The 15,413-nt window shown below is 31.3% G+C and overlaps 4 protein-coding genes and 1 long non-coding RNA gene across 5 annotated transcripts; 4 read left to right on the top strand and 1 right to left on the bottom strand.

Annotated features, from left to right (window-relative positions):
• Positions 1–27: 27 nt before the first annotated feature.
• LOC124532149 lies at positions 28–1,150 on the bottom strand. Its single transcript, XR_006966626.1, has 4 exons — positions 916–1,150; positions 464–491; positions 248–387; positions 28–147 (listed from the first exon to the last, which is right to left on the bottom strand). It is a non-coding gene; the product is annotated as an uncharacterized LOC124532149 (long non-coding RNA).
• Positions 1,151–1,549: 399 nt separating this feature from the next.
• LOC124532012 (transcription initiation factor TFIID subunit 7-like) lies at positions 1,550–2,901 on the top strand. The gene has a single exon (XM_047106629.1). The coding sequence runs from the start codon at positions 1,723–1,725 to the stop codon at positions 2,869–2,871; it is 1,149 nt and encodes a 382-aa protein (XP_046962585.1). The 5' UTR covers positions 1,550–1,722; the 3' UTR covers positions 2,872–2,901.
• Positions 2,902–7,380: 4,479 nt separating this feature from the next.
• Positions 7,381–9,447, top strand: LOC124532039 (cytoplasmic dynein 2 light intermediate chain 1). The gene is made up of 4 exons (XM_047106664.1): positions 7,381–7,532; positions 7,928–8,279; positions 8,360–8,610; positions 9,257–9,447. Exons 1-4 carry the CDS (start codon positions 7,431–7,433, stop codon positions 9,437–9,439), a joined length of 888 nt encoding a protein of 295 aa, XP_046962620.1. The 5' UTR covers positions 7,381–7,430; the 3' UTR covers positions 9,440–9,447.
• A 513-nt stretch (positions 9,448–9,960) lies between these two features.
• On the top strand, positions 9,961–12,561 carry LOC124532066 (tetratricopeptide repeat protein 8). Its single transcript, XM_047106703.1, has 5 exons — positions 9,961–10,270; positions 10,953–11,194; positions 11,275–11,699; positions 12,111–12,285; positions 12,439–12,561. Exons 1-5 carry the CDS (start codon positions 9,982–9,984, stop codon positions 12,559–12,561), a joined length of 1,254 nt encoding a protein of 417 aa, XP_046962659.1. The 5' UTR covers positions 9,961–9,981.
• Positions 12,562–13,595: 1,034 nt separating this feature from the next.
• Positions 13,596–14,582, top strand: LOC124532038 (thyrostimulin alpha-2 subunit). The gene is made up of 3 exons (XM_047106663.1): positions 13,596–13,857; positions 13,969–14,135; positions 14,341–14,582. Exons 1-3 carry the CDS (start codon positions 13,770–13,772, stop codon positions 14,431–14,433), a joined length of 348 nt encoding a protein of 115 aa, XP_046962619.1. The 5' UTR covers positions 13,596–13,769; the 3' UTR covers positions 14,434–14,582.
• Positions 14,583–15,413: the final 831 nt, after the last annotated feature.

The following is a 15,413-nucleotide window of genomic DNA, read 5'->3' on the forward strand; positions in this document are numbered from 1 at the left end:
TTATACATATAATTCAGATATAAGTAGTAACCTGACACGTCCAGATAGTATGTAATTGCCCTCGCCGTTACTTCCAACACATTATCCGGTGCACACTCATCCAGAAATATTTTACACAATGCAGGCAAAAATGTTCTTGGTGGACAACTGAAACAAATAATATACATTTCAGTCAAAAAAGATAATATGAATAATTAACTCTTTTATTTTTTAAACAAATTTCTATATTTATTCTTTATGGTTATACCTTTCAAAGCATCTATCTACATTGTCCGACATGAGCAACAGCATACAAAGCTGCTCAAGAGCAATAAGCTGCATATCCCGCTCATCGCCTTGGCCAGTCAGCAGCCACTCCAGTAGTGTTTCAGGATCCACTTCAGCCATCTAAAATAATTTACAATGTTATTTCAATTCATAGAATATAACAATAACAAAATATTAATTGAATTATTTACGATACCTTTAGGCCTCAGTGATTTTTACTATATCTGAAATATAATTACGTATGTCAATTAATAGTCACAAAAATCTTTCTAAATGCCTTCAAAAATATATTTACGCATTAATCTTTAATCTATAACTTTTAATCAAGTTATTCATGAATCATCAATGAAATCTTACAATAATAATATATTATTTAAAAATAAATAACAAAATATTAGAATTTATGGATAAAAATATAGATAAGTGAAAACAATCACAACTGTTATGTAGGTTACTGCTCCCATATATATTATGAAGAATGATGCCTTTCTCTTTTATAGCACCTATTTAAAAAATGGAACCCAATTTGCTTGAAAACAGTGCAGCACATGCAAATCACAGTTGAGACATATTTTAACTATCATTGCAAAATAATTACAAAATAATAGTTAAAACAAATTAATGAGCTTAACAATGTCTCCCACTTACACTCAATGAGCCATGACGCTAAATTGTTATTTTTATATTCAATTAAGCATCCATTAATCACTTCTTTAATACTTTCAAATATTCCTTTATAATTGTTGTAACACAATTCATTTACACGTAAATCAATTTTTACTTCTTGTAGAGCCTAATTTCAATTTTCACATATTTTTTATTTCACAAAACCAATCCACAGAAAATGAACAGAAATTGTCACAAGGCTGCCAACTCCTAAAACATATTTCGCCATAGTCACACTGACATAAAATAAAGAGACAATTAAATAATGATTAAACTTACATTTTGAAGCAAAAATTATATTAAAAATTTATTGGGGTAGCTCATAAAATATTTTATTCATAAAAAATAATTCAGACTTTTTGATTAAATGTTTTAGTCAGAATAATTTGGCAGTTTGTCCGCTATTGTGATTAAAAATGATTGATATAATTGGAAAGAGGAAATCTAATGTCATAAAATTTATAAAATTATTTAAGTACAAATTTTATTAATTATTATTTTTAAATGTATTTTCTATTAATATTCAATATCTTGTTCTAGAATTATCTAGTGTCTATTGTCAATTGTCAAATGAGAATTGCCAATGCTAAATGACAATTTCTTTCAAAAATTTAAATTGATAGCGAGGATAGTGAATTATTTTTCATTAATAAATTTAAAGAAAATAAAACATTATTTAATTCGATTGTCATTGTGATTTACTCAATTTATACTAAATTATACTTTATTTAAGAATTTTAATGTACTGGCAGAATTTAAATTGATCGATTTACATTTAATATTCTTAAAATGAGTCGGGATAAACGAGAAACTGAATACCCAGTACAATTAGAAACTCAATTTATAATCAGATTGCCTGAAGAACCTGCAAAAGTTTTAAGGGAATTAATAACGTCTGGCGAAAATTTCAAAAATAGAGTAAAAATACAAATACACGATGATTTGCGGCACGGTGAACTTAGAATTGATCATTGGTTGTTGCATACTAAAATTGTTGATTTACCCACCATTGTAGAGTCATGGAAGACAATTGACAGAAAAAGTCTTTATAAAACAGCTGATATTTGTCAAATGATGATATGTAAGGAAGAATTAGATGACACAACAGAAGATGAGGCACCTACCAAAAATAAAAAAAAGGATCCATTAAAAGTTGATAAAAAGTACCTGTGGCCACATGGAATCACTCCACCTACAAAGAATGTAAGGAGGCGACGTTTTCGAAAAACGTTAAGAAAAAAGTGTGCCGAGTCACCTGAAATAGAGAAGGAAGTGAAGAGGCTATTAAGAGCTGATAATGAGGCTGTCAGTTTTACTTGGGAAGTAGTTAAGGAGGAAGATGAGCATGTTCCTAAAAAGGAATCATCTGCTGCAAATTCTCAGAAAGCAAAAGTAAAGAAAGAGTCTCACAAAAACTCAACTGTTATTCCGAATCAACCATCAAAAGTTGAAGACATATTTGGAGGAGCTTTAAGTGACAGCGATGCAGATGATGAAAATGTGAATGTCGATCTAGAAGACAGTAGAACATCAGCATATGATGACTCATTGTCTGATGTAAATTCTGTCCTTGGATTACAAGCAATGAGAAATTGTCATATAACTCCAGATACAAAGCCAGATTTCATTGAAACTAAAAAGAAGAAATCTAATCCACATAAAAGTAGTACTTCAATGATGAATGAAACTAGTGCTTCTTATGAATTTGATAATATTCAGCAACAATCAACTAGTTACAACAGCTCAAGTACGCAATTACAAGAAGTTGTAACTGAACTAGAAGAATTAAAACAAAGGAGACAAAGAACTCAACTCGAAATATCCAGGATGGAAAATATGACCTTAAGACAAAGATTTCAGGACATATTAAAAACATTGAATAAGGAAATAGTTATGAAAGAAATGGAATATCATAAGTTAAAGTCTAATTCTAAATAAAGAATATGTTTATTCCTTGTTAAAAAATAATATCTATGTATATAATCTCAATTATTCCTATTTATCTTGATATTAGTCTCTTTGCTTAAAATATAATATTTAAAGGTCAGTATTAAATTATATAATGTACAAAGTTACTATTCTATATCTTAAGTAGAATGTACATAGAACATATTTTTACTTTAGTGACTGCACCTTAACTCTTAAAACACGTTCATATTGGTAAGCAGGGCAAAATTGTAAATTACCGTTCCATGAAATATTATGTATGATCTTACTAATATGGTTATTCAAAATAAAGTTAATGCATTATTACATAATATTGTGACTAACTAATACATTCTCAGTTGCAATAGATAAATCAATGCTTGGCGTCAACATCCAAGCTCATAACCCTACAATCCAATGACAAATCAGTTTCGGCTGCATTGGGTTTGCAATAATTAATATGAAGAGGTGCTTTACAGGATTTGTGGATGGACGAACCGACGATGGGCGGAAACGAAATCAAGCTCGTAACCGTAAAATCTGACGACAAACCAGTTTAGATATGTTGGATTTGCAGTCATTTATATAAATGGTCAGAGACACTGCATTAGCCTCCCGTCAAAGAAGTTTTAACAAAATTTTTAAAAGGTGCAAGACGAGTTACCCATAACGGGACCGAGACAGTTGTTTGACCTCTCTTAATAGACAAGTAGCATGGTAAGAAAGAGGTCTATACTCAACAAACTTATCCCATAAAAAACTGTTTGTAAAATGATGATAAACTTTGAATATTTGAGTAAGATGCTGACTCTACTTATATTTTTTTACTAGCACACTATGTTAATATCCAAAATTGATTTAAAAATAAAAAGAGTAACTACCTACATTAGTTTTTTTATTTGTCTAGTAATAGTAACCTTAACTGTATATATAGGTACTAAAATTTATTTCAAAATATAGTCTTGAATGTAATGATTTTTTAGCTTGAATTTTTTAGCTTGGTTTGTGGCCCATATATTTATTAGTTATTTGAACAAAAAAAATATACAAAAGTTTAGTTTCTTTTTTTTTATAAATATGAGACACCATCACATACATTACTCTGACCCCAATGTAAGTAGCTAAAGCACTTGTGTTATGGGAAATCAGAAGTAACGACGGTACCACAGTCACCCAGATCGAAGACAACATAGAATAGTAATTATAATCTACATCGACTCGGCCGGGAATCGAACCCGGGACCTCGGAGTGGCCTACCCATGAAAACCGGTGTACTCACCACTCGACCACGGAGGTCGTCGAATTTTTAATAGAATGTATCCTCAAGAAACGTACCGTAACGTAACGTATATTTGATGCCTACATCCATATCTTTCTATATACCTTTCTAGATACCTTCATAAAATTGAAATACTACCCACTGATAAATCAAGAAATTATGAAACCTACCATCTTAAAATTGGGCAGATAGTCCTTGTCTTCCGGACATCGGCTTAGAACATATTTTACAAAATTCCTTCCCCAAGTGGACGAAACGGAGTTTGGAGAAAGTTTGTATGAAAGTCTTTTGAAGGGGGACACTATAAATTGTAAATGGTGCTCTATAAATATTGTGGAAGTGTACTGATAATGTGTATTTTTAGAAATAAAGCCCATTTTGGAGGTTAAAATGGGATGGTAGTTTGTATGAAAACCCTATGTTATTGAAGTTAAATGGTTTTTGTATAAGGATTTTAAATTATCTTTAAGTATAAGGATTATCGAAAAATAACAATAAAAATTAGTTGAAAGTTTTTTCTGAACCAAGTTATACAAACGAGCAGATTGTCTACTCTAGAGTCTATTGATAAAGAAAATATATTCTCTTATAGTTTTCGAAGAAAAAAAAGGAGTGGTAATTCTCAATCATATTTACGATGCTTGGGAAAAATCACAGAATGCTATTGGAGTATTCTGTGATTTATCAAAAGCACTTGATTGTGTAGAACACGAAACGCTTCTTTATAAGCTCAAGTATTACGGTGTTAAAGGTAAAGCTGTTGATCTCATTGCTTCATACTCAAAGAATCCAGCAAGTTTTCATTAATGAAATAAAGTCTTCTGGTTAAAAAAGGGAGTATCACAAGGTTCAAGTTTGGGTCCCTTTCTATTTCTAGTATATATAAATTATCTTCCTTTCTATGTTAAAGGTATTTGTAATATAATGTTGTTTACTGACGATACTTCACTGATTTTTAAGGTTGAAAAAAAACTTACTTTGACGATGTGAACGTTGCATTATCACAGATACACGATTGGTTTACCGAAAATAATTTAGTTTTGAATGCTCAAAAAACAAAATGTGTAGTTTTTACCATACCCAATGTAAGAAAGCAAAATTATAATATATCTTTAAACGGTGACTGTCTTGATGTAGCTGATACTACGGTGTTCTTGGGAAAAGAATTGGATTCCAAACTTCAGTGGAGTCCTCATTTATCAGCCCTAAAGTTAAACTAACTGTTGTTGATACCGCTCGTCTAGTATATTTTGGTTATGAAAATAACCAGTATTATGTCATATGGCATATTACTTTAGGGTGACGGCAGATATTAAATCTGTCTTTATTTTACAAAAGATAGCAATCCGGTCTATTTATAATCTTGGAGCTAGAGACTCTCTTGGGGATGTTTTTAACAAAGTAGGAATAGTCACTGTTGCGTCACAGTATATTAACAACAATATTATGTATATTCACAGTGGCATTGATCACTTTGATAAAATCAGTGATACTCATTGTATGTATAAATAAGGATAAGCTAATAACGCCAAGTTTCCGACTTCGCAAAGTCAATAAATCCTTCTTGGGGTAAGGTATCCGTTTTTATAATAAAATTCCGCAGACATTTTTAAAATTGCCGTTTGGTATATTTAAATCGTTTATAAAAAATACATTGTTAAAAAAGGCATATTATTCGATACAAGATTTTATAGATGATAAAAAAGCGAGGAGTTAATACCTGTTAACTTCCAAGCAGGATATATTAATTTAAATAATTGTATTTGACTAACTTGACTTTTTATTTTCTAAATGTTGAAAAACATAACCACTGAGTTTCTTGCCGGATCTTCTCGGTAGAATCTACTTTCCGAAACGGTAGCTTCACTAAATATACAAAATTAAGCCTGAAACTTCATTTTACAGAACTACATCTATAATAAATACTTAGGTATGTAAATATAGATTCGAGATGGCCCAGTGGTTAGAACGCGTGCATCTTAACCGATGATTGCGGGTTCAAACCCAGGCAAGCACCGCTGATTCATGAGCTTAATTTGTCTTTATAATTCATCTCGTGCTCAGCGGTGAAGGAAAACATCGTGAGGAAACCTGTATGTGACAAATTTTATAGAAATACTGCCACATGAGAATTCCACCAACCCGCATTGGAACAGCGTGTTGGAATATGTTCCAAACCTTCTCCTTAAAGGGTGAGGAGGCCTTTAGTCCAGCAGTGGGTATTCACTGGCTGTTGTTGTTGTTGTATGTATGTAAATATAGAGTTTAATACTGTAAATAACTGTAAATACTGACTACTGAAAATAACATTTTTTTTATTTTATTTACAATTAATTATAATTTATTTATAAGCACAACGTGCAAATTTACGCTATTAATACCACGCTGAGTATACAAAGGCATGCATTGCTCGTCCTATGCACGGCTTTTTTCTACGTTAACTGCCATTGTATGTTTGATGATTCATATATCATTTTATTTTCTAAATTGGAAACATACAAGCTTATAAATTATCGATAAGAAGATTTAAATCATTTGATGTTCGAGAGCTGCTCTTTTTTTCTAATTGCGACGTTTTATCTCTCAGTCTACTGTTTATCAGATATTCTATTATGGCTCAATGTCAAAATATCACTTACGATTACCAATATAATGTTTTCAATCAATAAAATGTAGTTTTTTTATATAAACACATATCAGTATTAACTGGCCCTACGTTATTCATTAAATTAAAAAAAAATCGGTTACCAGTATGTTACTAGTCTTAACTGACGGTATTTTTGTATTACTACCCACTAAATTAAAAGATAAAACGTTTGCAATAACATATTGGTGATATTGTTTTGTTTTCGTGTATATGCTATCATTAAAGTTAGTTGTATACTAAAAAAGAACATACTTCTAAGACTACGTAACGTATTTGACATCTCATCGTGGGTATAAAGATAATTCCATAGACAATTACTATTTCTATTAACTAACATATTAACATAATATATGAATAGTGAATCGCCATTTCACCAACAGCAGATGAAGCAGTATAGCTGACACTACAACGTAAGTCTGCCGATCACTGGCTCTTGGGCTATATGTCCAGTGTCTAACAAAATATAAACTGTTTACTCATTTACCACAGTATGACTCTGTTATGAGAAAAAGCCATTAGTGTCATCTGTCAACCAGTACCTCCTGAAATGACACCGACATTGTTGCTTAGCAACCAAAACAATAACAAAGCAACTTAAACCGACTTGTTACTTCTTCGATAAGTTTGATTTTTAAATATTTTAAAATGTCAATACCAGATATAGCCGCACAAATGGTGAAAAATGATTCTTCTAAATCAAGCGAGGATAATGCGCGTACTATTATTTTGGTCGGGAGTAAATCAGTGGTAAATAAATTTGCCCATCTTGATTAGAAATTAATGTGTGTGTAGTAAACTGTAAGTGATCGAGTCTATGACACCTCAATACCAAAAGTAGGCCAGTAGCTGAGACGTCATAGGTTTAATCCTGACTCCAGCTGAAATTAAATTGTTAAGTACTTAGCGGCATAGCTCCAATTACAGTAGAAACCCTTATTAAATATTTACACTCAAAACATGTAAAAGTTGTTACCTTGCTTCACACACGGTGATAAGTTTCCAGAATCTTTTAGATTCTAGTCTAGCAGTTATGATAATTACGAAGACGCCTTACGTGTCACTTGCGTATTATAATTGGTACCTAAAAAGCGTTTTTACATAAGTAAATTCTATTATCTATAAAATAAATTAAAACATTTTAGGGAAAATCTAATTTATTGCACAACTTTCTTGACAAAACTGATACACCAAGAGAAACATTAGTACTAGAGTATTCATTTGGTAGAAAATCTTCCCAGAAGCAAAGCATTGATAAAACTATTTGCCACGTATGGGAATATGGCGGCAAATTGGAAATGTTAAAAGATGTTTTAACATCTATTCCAATAGAAGGGAAATTCTTCTACTGTGTTATGGTAGATTTAAGCAAAATTAAAGCAATATGGAATACTTTGGAAACATGCATTAAAGCCATCAAGGAAAAAAATAATGAACCGTCGGATGATATCGAGTTGATAATTATCGGAGGGAAATACGACATTTTTAAAAATTATGGTACCTAAACATTTATTATGTGATCAGATTAAATTGTATATTATTTTTTATAAATACCAACAAATTTTTATCGTTTTCAGACAGTGAAATCAAGAAAATAATATGTACAACGATGAGAAGTGTTTCTTTGGTGTACAATGCTAATCTATTGTTTTATTCATTAAAAGAATCTAATTTACTCAGAAAGGCCAAAGAAATGTTTTATACCATTGGTTTTGGTAATAATGTAACCCTCAAAGAAAAGAACACAAACTTTATGAAGCCTTTAGTAATACCTAAGGGGTCAGATTCATGGGAGAGTATCGGTGTCTCGGAGTCTACCTTGGAACATGTAAGAATTTTAATGCAGTCTATCAATGTACCTTTCTCTAGATTTATTATATATATTTCTATTTATTTTATTAGACACATCGCAAGCAAATAAAATCCCTGAAGATATTTGATCTTTTCATATTCACATATCTGACATATTTGGGTTTGTGCAAGCTGGCAAACTGGGTAGGTTATTCATTGATATTCTAACACCATACAACAGTACTCAGTATTATTACGTTCTGGTTTGAAGGGTGAGTGAGACAGTGTAACTATAGGCACAAGGGATATAACAACTTAGTTTCCAAAGTAATGGCGCGTTGGCTTTGTAAAGAATGTTCGGTGGCGACCACGTACCATCCGCCAACCTATGTATATCATAAAATTAGGAAGCCAAAGGTCAAGATCAAAAAGTTTGACATTGACTTCAGATAGGTTTAACAGACAAAATGTATAAAATATTTTAATGAAGAACTAATTTTCTTATTTTCCACTCTTTACATTTTTGTTATATTTACTGGTCTATTTTCCAATAGGTATACACTTTTGAACAAAATGCGCGTATATTTTTGTCTAAACTACCTATTATGACATTATAATTTAAAATTATGTATAAAAAAAATATCCTATACATACAAAACTACTTGAAATAATGACATTTTCAGATAAAAGCACGCCATTTATCTCGTATCACTTCAGAAACAGAAATAAAACTAGAAGTAAAAACCATTCAACGTAGTCACCCAGAACCTATATTGGACTCCTTAGCAGCCCTTAAATACGAAGAATTAAGAAACATGGAATCATATGACCCTTCAATCGATGATTACTTAATTTTATTACGATAAAACACTTTAAAAATATTTAAGTAACTCGCATTAAATATACTTTTAAACTTAGATTTTTTTATTTAATTATATGTTACCCATTATCATTCAATACCATAAAATTAAGAGCACCATTTCATACTATCTATCCTAGAACGTAACTATACATAACAATCTAATCTAAAAATTTAAAGTATCATCCTACCTTTTTCTTTTATAAATTAATAATACAATTAATATCTATAGTTAATATTGCACTTATCTAAATATTATTTTATCTCTTTTAATCATTAGCAAATCTCGACACCTTAGGTTGAAATTATAAAAACTATAATTTTGTTTGACGTTATACCTACTAAATGTTTTAATTCAATTTTTTATCCGATTGTTTATCAAGCATCATCATGAGTATCCAGAATTGGATATGAATTAGATATGCAGACAAGTATATATAATTCTACATAGCGTTATGTCGCATAGCAACCAATGAATGCAAACAATAAATAGAATCACAAGCAAACTGCAAGTAGTTTAAACTGAAAGTACACTTTGTAAGTCCAATAATGGATATAGAAGTGGATTATAAAATCTTAAACTTGTACGTAACGAGGCAGTACAATGAATGCCTAATATTATGCAACACAACATTAAAAAACGAAAGTAATCGTATGATAGAGTTCATTCGGATGCGCGCCATGACTATTCTTGCAAAAATAGCTGGTAATGGGTACGAAGAAGTTAACTATTTCCCACAATTAGACGATTGGACAACAACATCAGTAGCGAAAACACCACGTCCTGGAACAACATTTCAAAGAGTGGTCAAAACAGCACACAATATACATTCAGTAAGTTAAAACATATTACGACATTACACATTACACGGGTACAAGTTATTAGCGAAATGCGTAACTATAGAAATTTTAAATTTTTTTGGCCCCACGATACAGGTCTCCTAGTGTGGGGTCCAAAGATAATCAAACATTTTAAAATTGCTAAACCCATAATGCACCTAAAACATTGTAATCGTTTAAGCTAAGTTTAAGAAGATTAATATTGTGCCATATGTTCTAATCTATTATGTAAGCATTGTGTTTTTTCAATAAAGTTTATTATTATTATTATTATTTAATATGTATGTCCTCTACAGCTGACGCGCGACGAGCTCTTCGAGCTTTGGACTTACGAGCACGAAATACTGTCGCATGAAAATATTGATTATTATGTTTGAAATACATTCTATATTATACTATTTAGTAAAATCTAAAGTATTGAATAATATAATAAAATTTTTGAAAACAAGAGTTGATATAATTCTTGATATAGTACGACACAAGATAGATGTAGCATCGGCAAAATTCGTAAAACCGATCACATCCGAATTGAGTACACTATCCCAAATTATCAATATTTATTTCTCATGTGAATATGATCTTTACACAAACGTAATAACTTGTAATATCATATGATCTAATATATTCGTTAATTTGAACGTCGATATAGCTGACTTTTGGTTGACAATCGTTATAGGAAGGACCACCCTCAACAGCAACACTGATACCCCGAGCCGGTACAGCTCGCAATCGCACCGCTCGCACCGCACTCCAAACAGCATCGCGAGCTTCCCGAGCTGCCACTGCCCTTGCCGGTGGTACTTCGTTTGATGTAGACGCACCCGTTACATTAAGGTTAATAGACAGAAATGACAAACTGTTCATGCCAGCGTCGAAAACTCTTTTTGAATACATATATTATTGTGAAAGCAACGTTCGCAAGGTATATTGCTAGGAATTACAATACGATAATTAAATTAATTCCTTTTTTATATAAAGTGTACTATTTTTTTTTTATTTCAGGCCATGGATGTTGCGTTTCAAGCAGTAAAAGTAGATGATACAACTGACTGGTGGTGGAACTTTTCTCTTGCTCGTTGTTACGAATCTCTCGGAATGTTTAGAAATGTCGAGGAATGCTTACGACAAGCACTCAAACAGAACAAACATGTAACTATATATTTACGGTTGATAGCAATGTATGTCAGTCTTAATCAACCTCTTTCAGCCCTAGAAGTTTGTAAACAAGGTCTCTTAGTATTTCACGTCAATACGTCATTATTATTGGAACAAGCCCGTATTCACGAACATATGGGCAACAGTGCTGTAGCTGTAAAATATTACCGTATCGTAGCAACTGAAGATCCTTCTAATGTTGAGGCGATCGCAAATATCGCTATGTATAATTTTTATAATGACCAACCAGAAATAGCGTTAAGATATTACAGGTATATTTATTTTAATATATAAACAATAACAAACAAAAATAAATGTGCTTGAGTCCATAGAGTTTTTTTTTAAGATATGTGGATCCCCAAATGGGCTAGCTGATGGTAAATGGTCACCATCAATCTATAAACATCGTCTATCTTTCTAACTATTTTATATGTCGCCAAGATTGGTGTTCTATGTGCCCTTAATTTAATTACACTAGGTTATTCAAAATTCAAAACAATATTACTAAATATTGTTGTTTGGATTATTTGATGAGTGGGTGGTGCCCACCTAGACAGCTTGCACGATGATCTATCAAGTACCATTAAATGAATACATAATTTAAAGGTTCAATTTACCGGGAGTATAGGTAAATATTTTGGCGGTAAATTGGTCTGAGTATTTGAGTTAAAATATTATTCCAGGAGGTTGTTAGCAACAAATCCTCCAGGCCCCGAGATTTATAACAATCTCGGACTCTGCTGTCTCTACTGTAATCAATGGGATCTTACGCTGCCATGCTTCAGGCAGGCGCTTTACTTCGCTGCGAATCCAGAAACATGTTCTAATATTTGGTTTAATTTAGCGCACGTAGCATTGGTATGTAATTTTTATTTTTTCAAATCTTAAATTTATATAAGTTTAGATTAATGTTTATATGCGTAAATTGTAAATGCATTTTTACATTTTAAAATGCTTCTATGACATCGAGATCAAAACTAATTAAAATTTTACTTTCTGTATGCTCCACAGTCGACCGGAGACATGACCCTAGCTCGTCGCTGTCTCCTAGCAAGCGTCGCGATCTCCGAGCACGGCCCCGCGCGACGAGCTCTTAGAGCTTTGGACTTACGAGCACGAAATACTATCGCATGAAAATATTGATTAGTATGTTTGAAATAGAAAAAGAAATAATAAAATTTTTGAAAACAAGAGTTGATATAATTCTGGGTACGACACAAGTTAGATGTAGATGTCGGATGGCGCGATAGGGAGCTAGCTACCTATTTCTATAAGTTGTATAAATCGGCAGAAATCGGTTTTATTTAAGTTGCCGATGCTACATCTAAGTTGTGTCGTACTATACCTAGTAGTAATAATAACATATTGGATAGTTTATATGATAATAGTGATTGTTAAAGAACAATCAATAACTGAGTATCTTGCAGGTGCTACGACCAAGATACTCTCAGTAGATTCTTGCATGATAGATACTTTTATACCTATCCTGTATGGATGATTCCGTAACGAATTGCTACTTTTATTGCTACATTTGTTTGCTTTATTTTTATTTGCTAACAAGTCGGTAATCTATTATTTCTTTAGAAAATACTTTTGATTACAAAAGCAAAACATTATTTCATTCCCATGATAAAGAAAAACGACCATTAACAGAACGTTTTTTTTTCTCTATTTACGTTGAAGGTTTTAATTCAGTCGAATTATTTCAGATCGTTGCACGTTAACATCCATCTCATAAAACTTAACCATTTAACTTAATGAATCGTTCTTAACGGTTCGTTCTTAGATGCATTTACATAGATTCTGTTACAGGAATCTGTCAGCGGTTGTAAACATTTTTACATTTTCTTAAAACCTTCAGCAAAAATTGAAATTAGTTTCTACTTTAGTTTTAAACTTTCAACTCGAGTCTATAAAAGCTCACATCACATCACATCATCAACCCGTTTTTGTCCACTGCTGGACATAGGCCTCTCCAAAAGCACGCTAATGTAGTATATAATATAAAAGCTCAATGCATCTTAAATGAAAATATGGCATTCTGATTTGAGATTTGATTTAATGATTGTTAAACGTAAAAAGATGAAATTTCAGTCCATAAACAATAACATAGAAATAAATAACAACACGCAGTAAAATAGATAAAGACATTATAGTATTTAAGTATAATGCCTATTAATGTTTGTTAGCACGATGTTGATTACCATACTTTATACATATTGGAAATTATACAGATACCAACGTTTAACAACCTCTGTAATAAAATACAAAAAACGAAATATAAAGGGAAACATTTTGAAAGACTATCATTCCTTCGTGTGGAACAGAAGAAAAATAAAAATATGTTTCTTAGAGTCTTAATATTTCTGTTATCTATCAGTCATTTATTAGCGTCAGAATCATGGAAAAAACCTGGCTGCCATATTAGGGGTTTGTATAACATATTGATACTATATATCATTTCGTATTCCGTGAAATTGTTTTTGATCTAATCAATCAAAATAATTGCACTGAGCATAATAATTTATTATGTATTGACAGGTCATAAAAAAAATATTACTATTCCGGATTGTGTCAAGTTCGAGATAACGACAAATGCCTGCCGAGGATACTGTGAATCATGGTCCCTGCCCAGTATCATGTTTGGTTTCAAGCGACATCCGGTTACTTCTTTAGGGCAATGCTGTAACATTATGGAATCTGAAGACGTAAGTTTGATACCCTTAACAACCCTGCACTACATATATCTACATTTAAAATCAAACACCCCTTCAAAAGTACCGAATATTGTGTTAAAGTAGTTTCTTTTACTAGAAGAAAAAGCTCATGTCCTTTAATTAAAGGAATCATTTATTTATTGTGCTGTATAATAAGTCCTATCTATTATTTAATGTGTTTTCTTATGTGTTCCAGATTCCAGTAAAAGTATTGTGCTTAGATGGAGAAAGAAATTTAATTTTTAAGTCGGCTGTTTCTTGTGCCTGCTACCACTGCCAGAAAGAATAAATCTCAATTATTGTACTGTTATAGATTATAACTTATGTATTACGTTAATTATGCATTAATATAATTGTATGAAACTGTAAATAACGAAATGTAACTTGCAATTTAACGATATTAATTTGAGGTTTTCCCTTGACTTATTACAATTAAACATATCGACCAAAAAGTATTTATTATTATATTCTGCCGACATCATCACACATGTTTATTAAAACTGTTAGTATCGAATTCAACGAATGCGTATATGTTTTGAAGCATATAAGTTCTTGTTTTTAACAAAAGTATCATATATAATTTTAATGAATTTAGTGATCAAATCATTAATTACATCAACTATTTTGCAATTTGAGTCATTATTATAACATTTGCTAAAAAAAATTAACTTCTTAAAAATGAATTAAAAATTAACTTTTTCAACCTTTTAGTATATAAGTAGGTCCAGAAAAGTTGGAAGGTAGGAAAAATGCCTACATTACACCATAGAAGAATAAGAGTGCTCATATGGATATTAAAATCCCAAGCATAATCCTTATTTTTTATGATTCCAATACCTATTTTTATTTTTACGTTTCTTTTTCTCTTTTATAAATTGGCAATACTTAAATTGTTTTTAATAGGGAACATGTTCAATGAACAATGTTGCTACTAAAATGTTAATAAAATATAAGAGAAGGCTCACTGCAAGGTTTATATTTGATATAATTTTGTTTTTTACCAATAATTACGAATTAAAGTAACGTGAAACAGAACGTATTTCAAAAACACTTATAAGCGTTCAGTGACGTCACACCTGTTATGACCTCTTATTTGAGGTTATAGTTGTAAAAAAGTGAACATTGAAACGAAAATTAATGGCGTTTTTCGAATTAAAGTTAGGTTTGTCAAAACTTGAAACCACTTTTATCTTTGTTTTGGATCAGAAAGTGCAGTCAAAAGCGCATTTTTTGCAGTAAATTACAGTGCTTTAGATATTTAATTTCCTC

The sequence above is a fragment of the Vanessa cardui genome, chromosome 8, assembly GCF_905220365.1.
Source record: "Vanessa cardui chromosome 8, ilVanCard2.1, whole genome shotgun sequence".
NCBI classification, from domain to species: Eukaryota; Metazoa; Arthropoda; class Insecta; order Lepidoptera; family Nymphalidae; genus Vanessa; species Vanessa cardui.